The 15,865-nt window shown below is 49.6% G+C and overlaps 1 protein-coding gene across 1 annotated transcript in view; it reads right to left on the reverse strand.

Annotated features, from left to right (window-relative positions):
• Positions 1-12,684, reverse strand: part of MRC2 (mannose receptor C-type 2) — a 46,692-nt gene extending 34,008 nt beyond the window's left edge. Inside the window, exons 1-6 of the mRNA XM_027771140.1 lie at positions 12,622-12,684; positions 12,500-12,508; positions 12,323-12,381; positions 11,465-11,626; positions 11,223-11,341; positions 9,743-9,811 (exon numbers count right to left, since the gene is read on the reverse strand). Coding sequence (XP_027626941.1) covers positions 9,743-9,811; positions 11,223-11,341; positions 11,465-11,626; positions 12,323-12,381; positions 12,500-12,508; positions 12,622-12,684 — 481 coding nt within the window. The remainder of the gene's footprint in view (positions 1-9,742; positions 9,812-11,222; positions 11,342-11,464; positions 11,627-12,322; positions 12,382-12,499; positions 12,509-12,621) is intronic.
• Positions 12,685-15,865: the final 3,181 nt, after the last annotated feature.

Raw genomic sequence — 15,865 nt, forward strand, 5'->3', positions numbered from 1 at the left:
CAAGCCACCAGGTTTGGGACTCAAACCATGCAGTCAACCATGTGGGATCCAGCTGCCTTAACCACCACACCACCTGCTGGCTCAACATTGTAATTCTAAATTTTATTGCTCGATTGTCATTTTTGTTGCAGTATTAATTATCTGGGGGTTTTTTTCCCCAACATCTGAGTTATCTGTGAGTCTGGATATATTGACTATTTCTTCTCTTAATTATAGGTCCCTTGTTCCTACAGTCTACATGTCTAAAATTTTTATTATATACTGAACATTGTGGATAATATATTATAGGGAATCTGCATTTTTCATCTTCCTCTGAAGAATACAGAGTTTTGTTCTGGCAGGCAGTTAAATTACTGGTGGATCACCCTGATCCTGTGCAGACTTGGTGTTTTAGGCCTTAGCTGGGTGGGGTTGTTTCGGTTGTGCATTTAGTCTGAAGGTGTGGCTCCTAGCCTTGGATTTAATCATATGTGAGGCCCTTCTCAGGTTCCAGAAGAAAACTGTAGGTGATTGCTAAGCCCCTCAGTGGAACTTGAATTCTGAACTCTGTTTCCTCAGCACCAGGTAGCAATGGAGACCTCTGCCTCCTGGATGCTGCCTCTCTTTTATTGCTGTTGTTGCTGGGTGTTGTTTTGTTTTTAATTCATTTCGTTTTGTTACTTAATTTTAATTATTCAGCTGCTGTTTCTTGCTGGGTTGCTTAGTTTCACCCTGCACATGCACAGTTTAGGAGGATCTGAGGAGAATTTGTAGAAGGAATCTCTACAGTTCCTTCCTTCCCAGGACTTTCCCTCTCAATGTTTAGTCTTTCTTGTAGGCCCCAACTTTGCCTTCTGTGTCCACAGGCCAGTACAACTGCCACATTCTGTCTGAGCTCCTCCCGCTGGGCCGGTGCACTTGGGAAAACGCTGGTCCAATGTGTCGCTAGCACTTTGCTTTTCCCTTTCAAGAATCTTCTCTCATCTACTATCTGGTTTTAGTTACGTTCCCATGCCTTCAAACCACCATATTTTACATTTATTGTAAAAGCATATAAGCATTCTGGGCTGGAGGGTTAGTCTGATACAAGCTACCCTGCCATTTCCATAGCCAGAGTTCATTACCTGACATGTTCCCCCCCACTGTATCCCAAGCACCTGCAACTCGTGTGACACAGCAGTGCTTAATAAATCCTGAAGGGGGGGAGTCAGCCGATGGCATAGTGGTTATGTTCCCGGACTCTCACATGGCTGATCATGATTCAAGTCCTGGACTGGTGGCTTGAAACTCATGCCGGGCACGTGTGCTTGTGTGCCCAAGATCCAAAAGGAGAATAAAGGAGAAGGGATTGAGGTGTGGCCATCCCCCGGGATGGGGGGGTGATTTCTCACTTTCCCTCTTACTGTCTTTCTCTGGTGAATGCACACACCCTAAGCCAAAAACCTCCTAAACATTAACTAATTAATTAATTAATTAATACTGAACGAAAAAATGTATGGATGGATGATGAATGAACCAAATTCCTAGATAACAATTGCAACCAGTCTGGCTTTCTTTTTGTCCTAGTCACCAGATTCATTTTCCGTCTTAAAAAAAATTTGTCATAGGGCATGTGTGCTCACCGGAGATAGAGACAGAGAGAGAAACTGAGAAATCAGGTGATGACCACGCTACAATCCTTTCTCCCCCAATCTCCTCTCAGGATTTTAGGCACGTATGCACATATGTCCGGAGTACTTTCCAAGTTGCTGGGTCAACTTAAACCTTGCAGTTGGCTATGTGGGATCCAGCCACCTTAACCTCCACACCACTAGCTGGTCCCAGAAGTTTTCCTAAAACACAATGTCCACTGCTCCAAATGCCATGGTGGGAGGGTTAGTGGGCTAGGCTTCTGTCCCGCTCTTGCTTTTGTTTTCCCCAGAGAGACTTTTTCTATAGGATGAATGAGCTTGCCAGAGAGAGAGAGAGAGAGAGCAAGAAATCACCCCCGGGGGGGATGGCCATGCCATAATCCCTTCTCCTCCATTCTCCTCTCACAGGACCCTGGGCATGCATGCATATGCGCCCTGTGTGAGTTTTAGGTAGCTGGGTCCAGGACTCAAGCCATGGTTGACTACGTGGGAGTTTTGAGACATAACCATTATGCCATCTGCTGGTTCCCTGTCCCTCTATTTCTTGGGTGTTGTTTTTTCTTAATTTTTATTTGACTTTTTTTTTACTTATGTATTTATTTATTTTAGTTTGAACAGAGAGGACAGAGCAAGAGAGAAGGAAAGTGAGAAAGCAAGCTGCAAAATTAAAAAAAAAAAAAAAAAAGTCTGACCAAAAAATAATAAATAAATAGGAAAATAACTATGCAGTTGAAAATAAGCACAAGATATGCAGAGAGAGCTAAAAACAGAAGATGTACAATTGACTGTTAAATACCTGAAATTGGCAGCTTCACTCATAGTAACAGCAATGAAAAACAACAGAAATTAGGTAAGTCTCCCTTCTGCTTAAATTCCTTCCCAGATGATTCATCGTTCTTCAAATAAAATCCAATCTCTTCACTTGAGCCACAAGGTTCAAAACAATCTGGACCTGCCTAGCAGTCCAACCTCAGATCATACACCCCTGCTCAGGCCACATTTAAAAAAATAAAATTCATTTAATTTCATTTATTATTATTATTATACAATTGGACCAGAGAGAGAGAAAAAGGAAGCAACCCTCCAGGTCCAGGACTCAAATCACAGTCAGACACGTGGGAGTCCCAGTGCCTTAACCACTACGCCACCTGCCAGCCCCGAGCCACATAGTCTTATCCCTCCTTGGACAGGCCTGGCTCTTTCCTGCTTCAAGGCCTTTGTACTGTTTCTGCACTTTACATTTAAAAACAGAAAACTAATTTGTAGAGAGCTGGGTTTCTTATTTTTAGAATTTAATTTTATTTATTGTTTTTAATTCCCTAATGGGCACGTGTATTCACCACAGAGAGACAGAGAGAGAGAGAGAGAGAGAGAGAGAGGAAAAGTGAGAAATCACCCCCCCCAGGGGGGATGGCCACACTGCAGTCCCTTCTCCTCCAATGTCCTCTCAAGATTTTGGGCATGTTTTTCAAGCCACCAGGTTTGGGACTCAAACCATGCAGTCAACCATGTGGGATCCAGCTGCCTTAACCACCACACCACCTGCTGGCTCAACATTGTAATTCTAAATTTTATTGCTCGATTGTCATTTTTGTTGCAGTATTAATTATCTGGGGGTTTTTTTCCCCAACATCTGAGTTATCTGTGAGTCTGGATATATTGACTATTTCTTCTCTTAATTATAGGTCCCTTGTTCCTACAGTCTACATGTCTAAAATTTTTATTATATACTGAACATTGTGGATAATATATTATAGGGAATCTGCATTTTTCATCTTCCTCTGAAGAATACAGAGTTTTGTTCTGGCAGGCAGTTAAATTACTGGTGGATCACCCTGATCCTGTGCAGACTTGGTGTTTTAGGCCTTAGCTGGGTGGGGTTGTTTCGGTTGTGCATTTAGTCTGAAGGTGTGGCTCCTAGCCTTGGATTTAATCATATGTGAGGCCCTTCTCAGGTTCCAGAAGAAAACTGTAGGTGATTGCTAAGCCCCTCAGTGGAACTTGAATTCTGAACTCTGTTTCCTCAGCACCAGGTAGCAATGGAGACCTCTGCCTCCTGGATGCTGCCTCTCTTTTATTGCTGTTGTTGCTGGGTGTTGTTTTGTTTTTAATTCATTTCGTTTTGTTACTTAATTTTAATTATTCAGCTGCTGTTTCTTGCTGGGTTGCTTAGTTTCACCCTGCACATGCACAGTTTAGGAGGATCTGAGGAGAATTTGTAGAAGGAATCTCTACAGTTCCTTCCTTCCCAGGACTTTCCCTCTCAATGTTTAGTCTTTCTTGTAGGCCCCAACTTTGCCTTCTGTGTCCACAGGCCAGTACAACTGCCACATTCTGTCTGAGCTCCTCCCGCTGGGCCGGTGCACTTGGGAAAACGCTGGTCCAATGTGTCGCTAGCACTTTGCTTTTCCCTTTCAAGAATCTTCTCTCATCTACTATCTGGTTTTAGTTACGTTCCCATGCCTTCAAACCACCATATTTTACATTTATTGTAAAAGCATATAAGCATTCTGGGCTGGAGGGTTAGTCTGATACAAGCTACCCTGCCATTTCCATAGCCAGAGTTCATTACCTGACATGTTCCCCCCCACTGTATCCCAAGCACCTGCAACTCGTGTGACACAGCAGTGCTTAATAAATCCTGAAGGGGGGGAGTCAGCCGATGGCATAGTGGTTATGTTCCCGGACTCTCACATGGCTGATCATGATTCAAGTCCTGGACTGGTGGCTTGAAACTCATGCCGGGCACGTGTGCTTGTGTGCCCAAGATCCAAAAGGAGAATAAAGGAGAAGGGATTGAGGTGTGGCCATCCCCCGGGATGGGGGGGTGATTTCTCACTTTCCCTCTTACTGTCTTTCTCTGGTGAATGCACACACCCTAAGCCAAAAACCTCCTAAACATTAACTAATTAATTAATTAATTAATACTGAACGAAAAAATGTATGGATGGATGATGAATGAACCAAATTCCTAGATAACAATTGCAACCAGTCTGGCTTTCTTTTTGTCCTAGTCACCAGATTCATTTTCCGTCTTAAAAAAAATTTGTCATAGGGCATGTGTGCTCACCGGAGATAGAGACAGAGAGAGAAACTGAGAAATCAGGTGATGACCACGCTACAATCCTTTCTCCCCCAATCTCCTCTCAGGATTTTAGGCACGTATGCACATATGTCCGGAGTACTTTCCAAGTTGCTGGGTCAACTTAAACCTTGCAGTTGGCTATGTGGGATCCAGCCACCTTAACCTCCACACCACTAGCTGGTCCCAGAAGTTTTCCTAAAACACAATGTCCACTGCTCCAAATGCCATGGTGGGAGGGTTAGTGGGCTAGGCTTCTGTCCCGCTCTTGCTTTTGTTTTCCCCAGAGAGACTTTTTCTATAGGATGAATGAGCTTGCCAGAGAGAGAGAGAGAGAGAGCAAGAAATCACCCCCGGGGGGGATGGCCATGCCATAATCCCTTCTCCTCCATTCTCCTCTCACAGGACCCTGGGCATGCATGCATATGCGCCCTGTGTGAGTTTTAGGTAGCTGGGTCCAGGACTCAAGCCATGGTTGACTACGTGGGAGTTTTGAGACATAACCATTATGCCATCTGCTGGTTCCCTGTCCCTCTATTTCTTGGGTGTTGTTTTTTCTTAATTTTTATTTGACTTTTTTTTTACTTATGTATTTATTTATTTTAGTTTGAACAGAGAGGACAGAGCAAGAGAGAAGGAAAGTGAGAAAGCAAGCTGCCAGGTCTGGGACTCGGACTGTGGTAGGCCATATAGGAGTCCAGAACCTCAACCACCACGCCACCTGCAGGCCCCTGTCCCTCTATTTCTTTCTTTCTTTCTTTCTTTCTTTCTTTCTTTCTTTCTTTCTTTCTTTCTTTCTTTTTTCTTTTTTTTTTTTTTTTAGAGGTTTTTGCTATAAGGCGCATGCGCTGGCCAGACAGAGAGAGACAGAGAGACAGAAAGCGAGAAATCACCCCCCAGGGGGGATGACCACACCACAATCCCTTCTCCTCTCGGGATCTTGGGCATGCACGCATACACAACCGGTGTGAGTTTTAAGCCACCAGGTCTGGGACACGAACCGCGGACGACTACGTGGGAGTCCAGAGACATAGCCATTACGCTAACTGCTGGTCCCTATTCCTCTATTTCTAACAGCAGCAGGACGGGAGTCTTCCCTTGGGGAAAGACAAAGTGAGCTTCCTGAAGGACCACTAGGGCAACTATCACAGCTAGTCTTCCCCTATCTCTGAGTCACTGACCCTTAACCTGCTCCTTCCCTTTTGCTATGGTCAGAATGTTTGAGCCCTCCCACCTAATTCCTATGTAGAAATCCTAACACCCAAGGCAATGGCATTAGGAGGTGAGGCCTCTGGGAGGTGACTAGGGTTATAGTCCTCATGAACGAGATCCCAAGCATTCTGGGCCAGAGGGTTAGACTGATACAAGCGACCCTGCCATTTCCCTGCCAGGCAGAAAAGGTAGCCGTGAACCTTCACCAGACACTGGTACCTTGATCCTGGACTTCCAGCCCCTCAAGCTGTGAGAAATCAATTTCTGTTGTTCATAAGCCACTTGGTCATGGTATTTTGTTATAGCAGCTCAGACTAAGATGCCTTCCAACCATCCTCCAGAAATGACCAACTGGCCCCACGATTGATCCAGGCCTGCCCAAGCTTCCTTTAAGGACTATCTGATTCTCAGAAATTCTACTCCAGTAAGTACTGTCAGGAATGACCCAAAGTCGCCCTTGGCAGGGGGTAAGGAAAGGGCCTGGGACCGGAAAAGGGAGAAAATAGTGCTTATTTTCATAGATGCTTCTCAGAGATAGGACTGGAGAATGAGGCCCAAAACTTTACTTGGAGACCACAACAGCCCAAGGGGACAGTGTCTTTCCCTCCTCCCCAGCCAGACAGCCACCCAGGAGATAATCCTTTCCAGCTGGGATGCAGCAACGCTAACACGTGGCAAATGGAGGGACCAAAAGAGAGGCCCACTTTGGTCACGAAGGGCCAATCCCAGGATCAGACCAACCTCCCCTTACTTCACAGATGAGGAAACTGAGGCCCAGGGAAGAGAAAAGGTTAAAGATGATTCATTGCAGTACCTTTCAAGGCCTCAGTTTCCTCCTCTATTACATGAGGCTCAGCTGTGAGCCCCCTCCGCCTTCCCATCTCCTAGGTTCTAGGTTCAGCTCCAAATATCTTCGTAGGACTCCTGCTGGGAGCATGGCGTGTTCCAGGCAATGCTGGGACCACTAAGAAACTCACAGCACTGTCCTCCTCGTGGGATTTCCAATCCAGTGGAAGAGCTGTGGGTTTGGATAAAGTGGGACAGGGGGGCAAACAAGACTTTAAAATCCTAGGTATCTGGGGGTATCAGAGGGAGCTCTGTGCTTCCTGAAGACTGGGAGACCCAATCAGGATAGGGATGTGAAGACTGAGGGTCTGGAGGAGGCAGAGGGTGAATGAGGAGCACAGGACTGTCTTGGCAGTAAATGAGGAAAGGATGGGAATCAGGGAGCAGAGGAGGAGGCCACAGGAGAGCTCGAAGCCAAGCAGGGTGGAAGAGAATCCCTGCACATGGGTCCCTGGGGCCCCGCAAAGCTGGGGTGGGGTGGGGGCACTTAGGCAAGTATTTTCCACCCAGAGTCAAGGGATAGACCTAAGCCCCTGCAGAAAGGAAGCTATTTCTCCAGGGCCTAATGGAGGAAGGGTCTACCTCAGGCTTGCCTGAGCTGGAAATGCTGTAGACAGAGGTAGAGATGAAGGTGCGCTGAGGACTGGCGCTGGGCTCTCTGTACCTGTGCTCTCAGGGAGCACACGGGATGCACCAGAGGGAGCTCAGAGCACCAGGCTGATGCCCTGCATCCTGACAGGGGCCCTCCAGCCTCACCTACTCCCAGACCTCCTATATGCCTGGGAGCATCTGATGTCAAAGCAGGGAGTGAAGGTCACAGCGCAGAGGCAACTTCTTGAATTCTATTGGTAACTACTCCTTGCCCAGCACACAGTGGCTCAATATGTGCTTGTCCAGTGACTGAATAAACAAAGCTGGGGGGGAGCTGAACACTGAGCACCTGCTGGACGTGACTCACTTATTCACTCAACATGTATTTACTGACAATTTCATAGATGCCAGGCACCAAGAATACAGTGGTGAACAATACAGACACGATCCCATCCCTTATCACCATATAGTCTCTACAGTGAAGACTCAGGTGATGAAAGAATGCTTAGCGTTACTGGATAGCTTATATTGTCTCTGGCCTTTTGTTTTTGTCTGCCCAGAAAACTTCCCATTCTTTTCCCATTTTCCCTCTTCTCCTTCCCTTTCTCTATCATCTAACAATCTATTAGGTCATCAGGGAAGTCATGACATATTTTTCTTTTTTTTTTCTTTTTGAAGAGGATTTTGCTATAGGGCACATATGCTCACCAGAAAGACAGAGAGCGACAGAAAGACAGCAAGAAATCACCCCCAAGGCGGGATGGCCACGCCACAATCCCTTCTCCTCCATTTTTGGGATCTTGGACATGCATGCACACGTGCCCGGCATGAGTCTAAGACACCGGGTCTGGGACTCAAACCACAGTTGACTACATGGGAGTTCAGCAACATAGCCATTACGCTAATTGCTGGTCCCATGACATATTTTTCTATGCAAGAAATGCATCATAACTTTCCTGACGACCCAGTATCTTTCTATCTATATCTATCCACCGCTCTATCCACCTTATACCGCTGCTATGTGGGTACAAGTCTCACTCTTGACTGATGACAGTGTGCCCCCTGGGCCCCAGTGACTGGGCGTATAACTCAAGTAGGACTGATCTGAACAGGGAACTCCCCTGAATATAGGACGTTTTTTGCTTTCTGTTGAGAACTTTAGACTGGGGCTGCCAAGGGCCCCATTTCCTACCACCAGAGGACACCACAGAGACAGGCAGTGCCGGGGTGAGCTGAGATGGAGGGAGAAAGAGAGCCTGGAGGCTCTGGATGTCCAGTCCATATAGCCGAGCTCCTGAGGCTCTTCCCTCCTGAGTTCTTTCTGTTTCAGTTAGTGACAGCATCTCGCTGTGTTGCTCAGGCTGGCCTCAAACTCTGACCCTCCTGTCTCAGCCAGCCATCTGGGTCTATGCTGTCTTTTGCTGAATTTGTTTGCATCTAGTTTCTGTCCCTAGTAAACAAAATAATCTAGATAAACACACAGCCTATGTCTTGGGGCAGAGCCTTTCTCCCCCAGAGGCTATTGTGAAGGTCCCCTCACACCTGTCAGACCAGCCTCTGGGATACTTCGGGGCCATCTGAGAGGGGGTGTCTGCCGGCTGAAACGTTAGCCTATTCCCCTCGTCACCCTTCCGGCTGTCCCAGGGGCTTTGACACCATTTATAAAGTACTGTACTAGGGACGGCAGAGAAATGAAAAATGAAGCAGATGATATGACCCTGTCCTTTGAAGCTAGAGAGAACTCATGAAGGGATGTGTGAAAAGGTTACAAGCAAACAGTCCCACCTCCTGCTGCAAGTTTGGGGGTGAAGGTGTTGGCTGGAAATGGACTTTGCAGGTAACTGAGTGATCGGAATCTTTCAGATGAGACCTTTCTCCACTTCTTGTCATTCAAACATCCAGGTCCATCAACCGCCCTTGGGGAAATGAATTCCTGTGCTTTACAGAAACTGGTCTGTTTTTGTTTGTCTGTTTGTTTTTTCATTGCCAGAGGCCACATGTGTTGGTCACAGAGACTCAGAAAAATAAAGAGGGAGAAAGCACCCCCCTAATGGGGCACAGTCACGCCAAAATTCCTTCTCTTCCATTTCTCCATTCTATCCTGATTTGGGGCATGCTTGTATAGGAGCTCAGTACGTTTTTCAAACCACTGGGGCTAGGATTTGAACTGTGATTGGTCATGTAGGATCTAGCTTCCTTAACCATTAGGCCATGAGGCTGACCAGACAACTGGGTTTAAAGCTATTTGCCCTGCTCTGAGTGACTCCATCTCCTCCCTTCCTGTCAAAGAGCCTGAGGCTTCCATTCTCTAAAAAAATACACCGTTAGGTACATGTGACACTTTGGTGGAGTTGGAGGCTGAGTGCAAGGCTTGGCGACAGTTTGTCTCTTGGGAGCAAACCTCTCTGTTCCCGCAGTTTCCTGGGCTCAGCCAGCAGACTCTCAGCATATCTGTTGAATGAGAGGCATGCTGAACACAACCGGAAAGGTGAAGCAGGGGTGAGGCAGGACAAGGATCGCATTCCAAGTTGGAGAACCTCAGGAACAAAGGCTGCAGGCAAGAACGGCCAGGCCCAGCAACCACCTTAGTATCTGCAGAGCTGGGGACTGGCAGCCAGCTGGCCAAACCCGGGGCTTGGGGGGGGGGGGTGTCACCTGATTTGGCCCCCAAAGGCACGGCAGAGGCCACCAGCTACAGATTCTTTCTCTCTTCCACCAGCTCCCCAGACCTCGAGAGGCAAGAGGTCAATCCAGGGAGAGCCAGAGGCCGCCCGCAGGGCCACCAGCCAAGAAGAACAGCTGTTTCCAATGAGTTCCTTGGCCCTGAGGCCAGGCCTGCAAATGTCCCTGAGTCAGCAGAAGCTGCCAGCCCCACCCTGTTAATGGGCCAACCCTGGGGACCCAGCACCCCACCCTGCACCACCTCCAGCTGGAGACTGTGTCCACATACATGAATGCTCATTTGACCAGGGTTGGGGAGGGGTGTCACATGACATCAAGGCCAACTGTATAATATTCCCAGTGGACTCCGGCTATTGTGGGCTCCCTTCTGCCCTCCACCCGGCACTTTGCAGGTTCTCCTCCCGCCAGCCCGCTATTCCAGGCAGGCTGACGGCTCGCCACCCACGGCCTAAACCATGGTGTCTAAACCGCGCACAGACCTGCCTGCTCTGTTGTGTCACCCACGTGTGCGTGCAGACCCTTCCTCCAAAGCCGTGGTTGTTTCTTTCGCCACTCATTTCCAGAGATGCCTTCCTCTGGGCGTAAAATACAGGCTGAGGAACGTGATATCCTGTGTTCAGGGCAGCCATTAAAGCAAACCAGGAGGGGACTAGGTTAAGAAGCGGGGTCATCACCCCACTTACTAAATGCAAGACGGGGGCTGTACTGAGGGGGTGGGAAGTGGGAAACTGTAAATTTAGAAAGCCGACTTCTACCCTTCCCACGGTTCTGCCGTCCACGGAGCCCTCCCAGGTGGGTAGGGACTAAGCCCCTGGGATTCTCTGGGAATGCAAATCCTCACCGCCGGCCTTTCCCCTAGCGATTTACTGGTGTTTGATCTCATCCCCTGCTGGCTTTTGTCTTCTCCGACCTCGGCGTTTTCGGCCTGTCCTGACTCAGGCCCCTTCTTGCTGGATGAAGCAGCGCAGATCCGACCATCTCGCCTCCAGTCTAGGTCGGACCAGTACCGACTGCTCCCGCGGCCTCGCTCCCCTGGGGCTCTCCCTTACCGAATCCCCGGGCATGGCCCTGCAGCCGAGCATTCCAGGTTGGGCACACCTGGCCTCCTCCCTCCTCGGCCCAGAGAGGGGCGCCCCTCCTCCCACAGGAACCCTGCCTGCCTCGTGGTGCACCCTTTCTCCTGCAGCGCGCCCCCTCACCGGCGCGCCCCAGAGCCACTGGCTGGAGCCGCCCCCGAGGCCTCGAAGCCCGCCCGACGTCCCCGCCCAGTTCTGCAAACACCCGGTCTACGCGGCCGTGGCGGTGGCCCCGGCGCCGTCTGCGAGTCCGCGGCCGAAATAAACTGCCCCAGAGCCACTTCCTTCTCCGTGGGGGTAACTTTCCCGACGCCGGCGGCTCGGGTCCTGGCCGGAAGTGGCTTTCTGGGTCAGCACAATCCAACCTCATCGCCGGGGGCGCAATTCCCGAAGGCGGCTCGGAGCGCGCGTGGGTGGCGCATGACTGCACCGGGGCGGGGCGGTCGTCGCACTCGGCGGGGTCACTTCGCAGACGTGACTGCCAGTTCCTCGTTAATGCGGGTCGGGAGGTCTCGGCAGAGTCACGCCTGAGTTGAACGTACGGGGGGGAGGGGTAGGAGGGTGAGCATATTGCTTGGTAAACTCAGCACAGCGCCAGGCCAGCTCTCCACAGCTGGCCTATCGAGGATGGGAGAGGGAATTGATTAGGAAACGCCACACAAATTTGAGGACAGCGGCTTTTAAAAAAAGTTTTGACAAAGTGGCTAGAAAGATGTGCGTGTGCTCAAGTGGGTTAACCTTGGACTGAAATAGCAGGAGCCCCGCCCCACCCCAGGCAGAGTCAAAAGAGATGAAGAAAATCTGTGGGCCTTTCTGTCATTTCCAATTTTCCATAGAGAAATTTTACTAGTTTTATAAATCTGGGGAAAAAATATTTAGATACCTACACACAAGAAAGAAACGTGTGGTGAGAATTATACTGACACCTAATGACTCCCTGGTGAGAAACTGAGGTTTAAAATGTCAACATTCGATTCTGTTTCTTAGGAACTGTTTTTTGTTTTGGTTTTGCCTGGAGGTGCACCTGCTGGCCAGAGAGAGGAGAGAGGACCTGTGGTCACAGCACCGCAATCTCTTCGCCATCTCTCCCTCCTTTCCCATCCCGCCCTCTTTTCAGGATTTTGGGCACACGTGCACACACACCCGGAGTGTCTCAAGCTATCAGATAGATCCGTGCCTCGAGCAGTGTGGTTGGCCATGTGGGATCTAGCTGCCTTACCTACCAGGCCACGCAGGCAGCCAGTAACAGTCTTTCAAACGACGGGTAAGTATTGTCACCGCCCTGCACAGAAGGTCCTCATTGGCCAAGTGTGAGGAGAGGACCCTGCTGTGTCCTAGCTTCTCCATGTCCTGGGCCTCTGCCTGGTACATCTGGGCTTACCATAAACAGCTGGGCTCACCTTACACGTCTGTTACGAGACAGCATTAATGTGGACCAAAGGGGGCTCCTGATCCATCTTGCCAGTCCTTTAGAATGTGAAACTGAAGCGGGGAAATGGTTAAGTGACTTGTCCAAGGACACCCGAATAGCTGGAGCTAGGGCCTTTGCATTCAGTTTGTAGCTTGTTAAAGTCCTAGACGGCATGGTGCCAGGATCTGCTTCCATGGGCTAAACTAACTTCCTCTCCTATACTGAGCGTGAGTGACATGGGAGTTAGTGATTGTACCCGTACAAGCAGGACCAGACTGTTTCAGGCAAATGGGCGTATACGGTGGCATATACGGTCACCCTGCACTCACGGAGAGACACGGTAATGATAGGAGATTCCGTTTACCACGTGCTCGGATATCAGGTACGGGGCTCCAAGGCTTTCTCGTGACTCCTCCTAGCAGCCCTCAGAAGTGGGCACACTTGGGGCCAGCAGATGGCATAATGGCTGGACTCCCATGTAGTCGACCACGGTTCAAGTCCTGGACCTGGTGGCTTAAACTCACGCTGGGCACACATGTGTGTATGCCCAAGATCCGATCCCCAGAGGAGAATTGGAGGAGAAGGGATTGTGGCGTGGCCATCCCTCCTGGGTGGTGATTTCTTGCTTTCTGTCTCTCTGTCTTTCTGGTGAGCGCACGTGCCCTTTAGCAAAAACCTCTTAAAAAAAAAAATAAGTGGGTAAACTTAACTCCATTTGACAGATGAGTACAGTGAAGTAATATATAACTTTTAATCTTGATAACGGTTAATAAGGAGAAGATCAAGGATGGGGGGGGCAAGAACACTGATTCCAGAAGTGAGCTCCAAACAACTATTCCAGATAATCTTAAGCTGACAGCCCACAGGTAAGGCATGTAGCGAGTATATGAAAGGAAAGTGAGCCAGCACTGAGAGCACGAGAGATTTCACAGAACAGTGTGGACTTGCAGCTTCTCTCGGAGACACTGGGAGGCCTGATGACACTGAGCCCGGGTGCGGGGTGCATGCCGGGAGCCAGGCGCAAAAGCTGGGCGAAGGTGCCCAGCTGGCTTACCAGCTTGCCACAGTCCCTTCCCATCCGCTTTGCACCCCACTCCTCACCACCACACACACACTAAGGTAAATGACAGTGGCTATATGGCGTTGTCCGTCTGAAATCCACGGCAAGCATCCAGGACACCCCCCTCCGATTTCAAAAGTCCCTTATAGTAAATGACATAATATTTACATATAACCTGTCAATAGATACATCCTCCCGTGTACTTTAAAGATTACTTAGAGCACTTCATAGAAGGCAAATGCCACCTAGACAGCTGTTACACTGTACTGTTTGGGGAACAAGAAAAGGTCCGGCCCTGTTCAGTACAGGCACAGCCACCCAGGCCTAACTACATAGAACAGATCGGCAACAACGGAACAGTTTCCACCCGATGGAAACGCGCGGCTACTGAGGGCCAACACAGCTGCTGTACTGGCCTCGCTGTTTTCACAGAGTGGTGAAATACTCTCCACTATCCTGGGCTCTCTCTCTTTTCCTTTTAGTTCTTTGCTATAGGGAGTGTGCACTCACCAGACACAGAGAGAAAGAGAGAAGGCAATAAATCACCCTGGGGGATGGCCATGCCTCAATCCCTCCTCCTCCATCCTCCTCTTGGGATTTAGGGCACGCATGTACCTGTACCCAGTGTGATTTTCAAGCTGCCAGGTGAGGCCTTGAACCACGAAGTTGGCCATGTGGTATCCGGCTGCCTTAACCTCCACACCACTGTTGACCCCGCAGTCTCTCTTAAGAATGACTAGAGGGCTGTGCCTATTTCAAACCTTAAAGGAAGAAGGGACCAGCAGTTGGCGTAATGGCTATGTCGCTGGACTCCCACGTAGTCGACCACGGTTCGCACCCCGGACTCGGTGGCTTAAACTCATGCTGGGCGCATGTGCGTGTGTGCCCAAGATCCCGAGAGGAGAATGGAGGAGAAGGGATTGCGGCGTGGCCATCCCTCCCGGGGGGTGATTTCTCGCTTTCTGTCTCTCTGTCTCTGTCATGTCTGGCGAGCGCACGTGCCCTATAGCTAAAATCTCTCCAAAAAAAAAAATTAAAGGAAGAAAACAAAGTAGTGTGTGTGCATGTGTCTGTGGGGGTGTCCCCATCCTGCAACCAGTGTCCCTATGACATGCTGCATTCCTTCAGACATGTCTGAAAGGCACAACATGAGAAGTCGTGACACGTTTCAGAGTGAGTTTTCACTCTGCTCACTGGCAGTTCCCTGAGCTTCTGACGTGGCCTGTTTGGTTCGCAAACCAAAGCATGGCGCTCTTTCAAGCCAAGTCGGGTCTGAATCTCTATCTGCGGACCCTTCAGGTCTCCCTTGAGCTGCAGCCGAAGATATAGCACTTGCTGACTTCTACAAGGACAGGTCAAAAGGATCTTATCCACACCTTCTCCCTAAGGCACCGCGCCATGCCGGGTTTGGGAGGGTAGCTCTGGAAACTGGCTCTGCTTGGGCCTTGGGCCCTAGTGCTGACTAACTCACTCTGCCAGCCTCGATTTGGGGAGGACACTAAGAAAGCCTGTCTCGTGAGTTTCTGGGATAAATAAGGGGGAGAATGATTACTGCTCTGTACCTGGTGAGCACTCAGACCACTGTGGTTTCTCAATATTTAACCAAGAGCTTCCACCACCTGGACTGGGGTGGTGAAACCCAGGCTTTTTCCAGCAGAGGCTGGGAACCAGGCTTAGCAGACACGGCAATCTGGATAAGAAGAAACGAGGAAATATGGCCAAGGACTGGAGTGTTTAAGCTACTCTTCAGAAGAATTAAAAGAAAAATAAACCCACAGTCCAGATGCAGAGGCTGCCCTCCCCCAGTTCCCAGGGGCACCTGGTCCCTTGTAACTGTCACTTGTTAATGTCTTTGAACTTCTGGTTCGCTCCTCAGGTCTGCCTGGAAAAGCGAGGCAGGGAAAGGGACGAGGACTCCCGGGAGGGTCAGGGAGAGCGGGCGTGCTCCTCTCCCCGCCACATTCCCGTTCTGCAGAAATAAACTCCAAGGGCAGCCGTAAGGGAAAATGAGGTCACAACGCGCAGCTGGAAGGGAGAGTGTGGAAAGCGGTGGAGCGGTGCCACCACCCCTCCGCCTGGCAGATGTTGAGGTGGGCGGGGTCTGCAGGGGACCCTGGCTGGGACTCAGCAGTCACACCAGGAATCCAAGTTCCAGTTCTGGCCTTAGGGGCCCAATCTGTTTTCTTACCTGTAAACTGAATTGTGAAATGCCCTTCCTGCCTCTCGTGGGGTTCCTGGGCAGTGCACAGGAATACAGACACCGTCCTTCCTTGTCTCCGCGCCTAGCACTGATTA

This window comes from Tupaia chinensis, unplaced genomic scaffold (assembly GCF_000334495.1).
Source record: "Tupaia chinensis unplaced genomic scaffold, TupChi_1.0 Scaffold000187_1, whole genome shotgun sequence".
In the NCBI taxonomy this organism is placed as follows: Eukaryota; Metazoa; Chordata; class Mammalia; order Scandentia; family Tupaiidae; genus Tupaia; species Tupaia belangeri.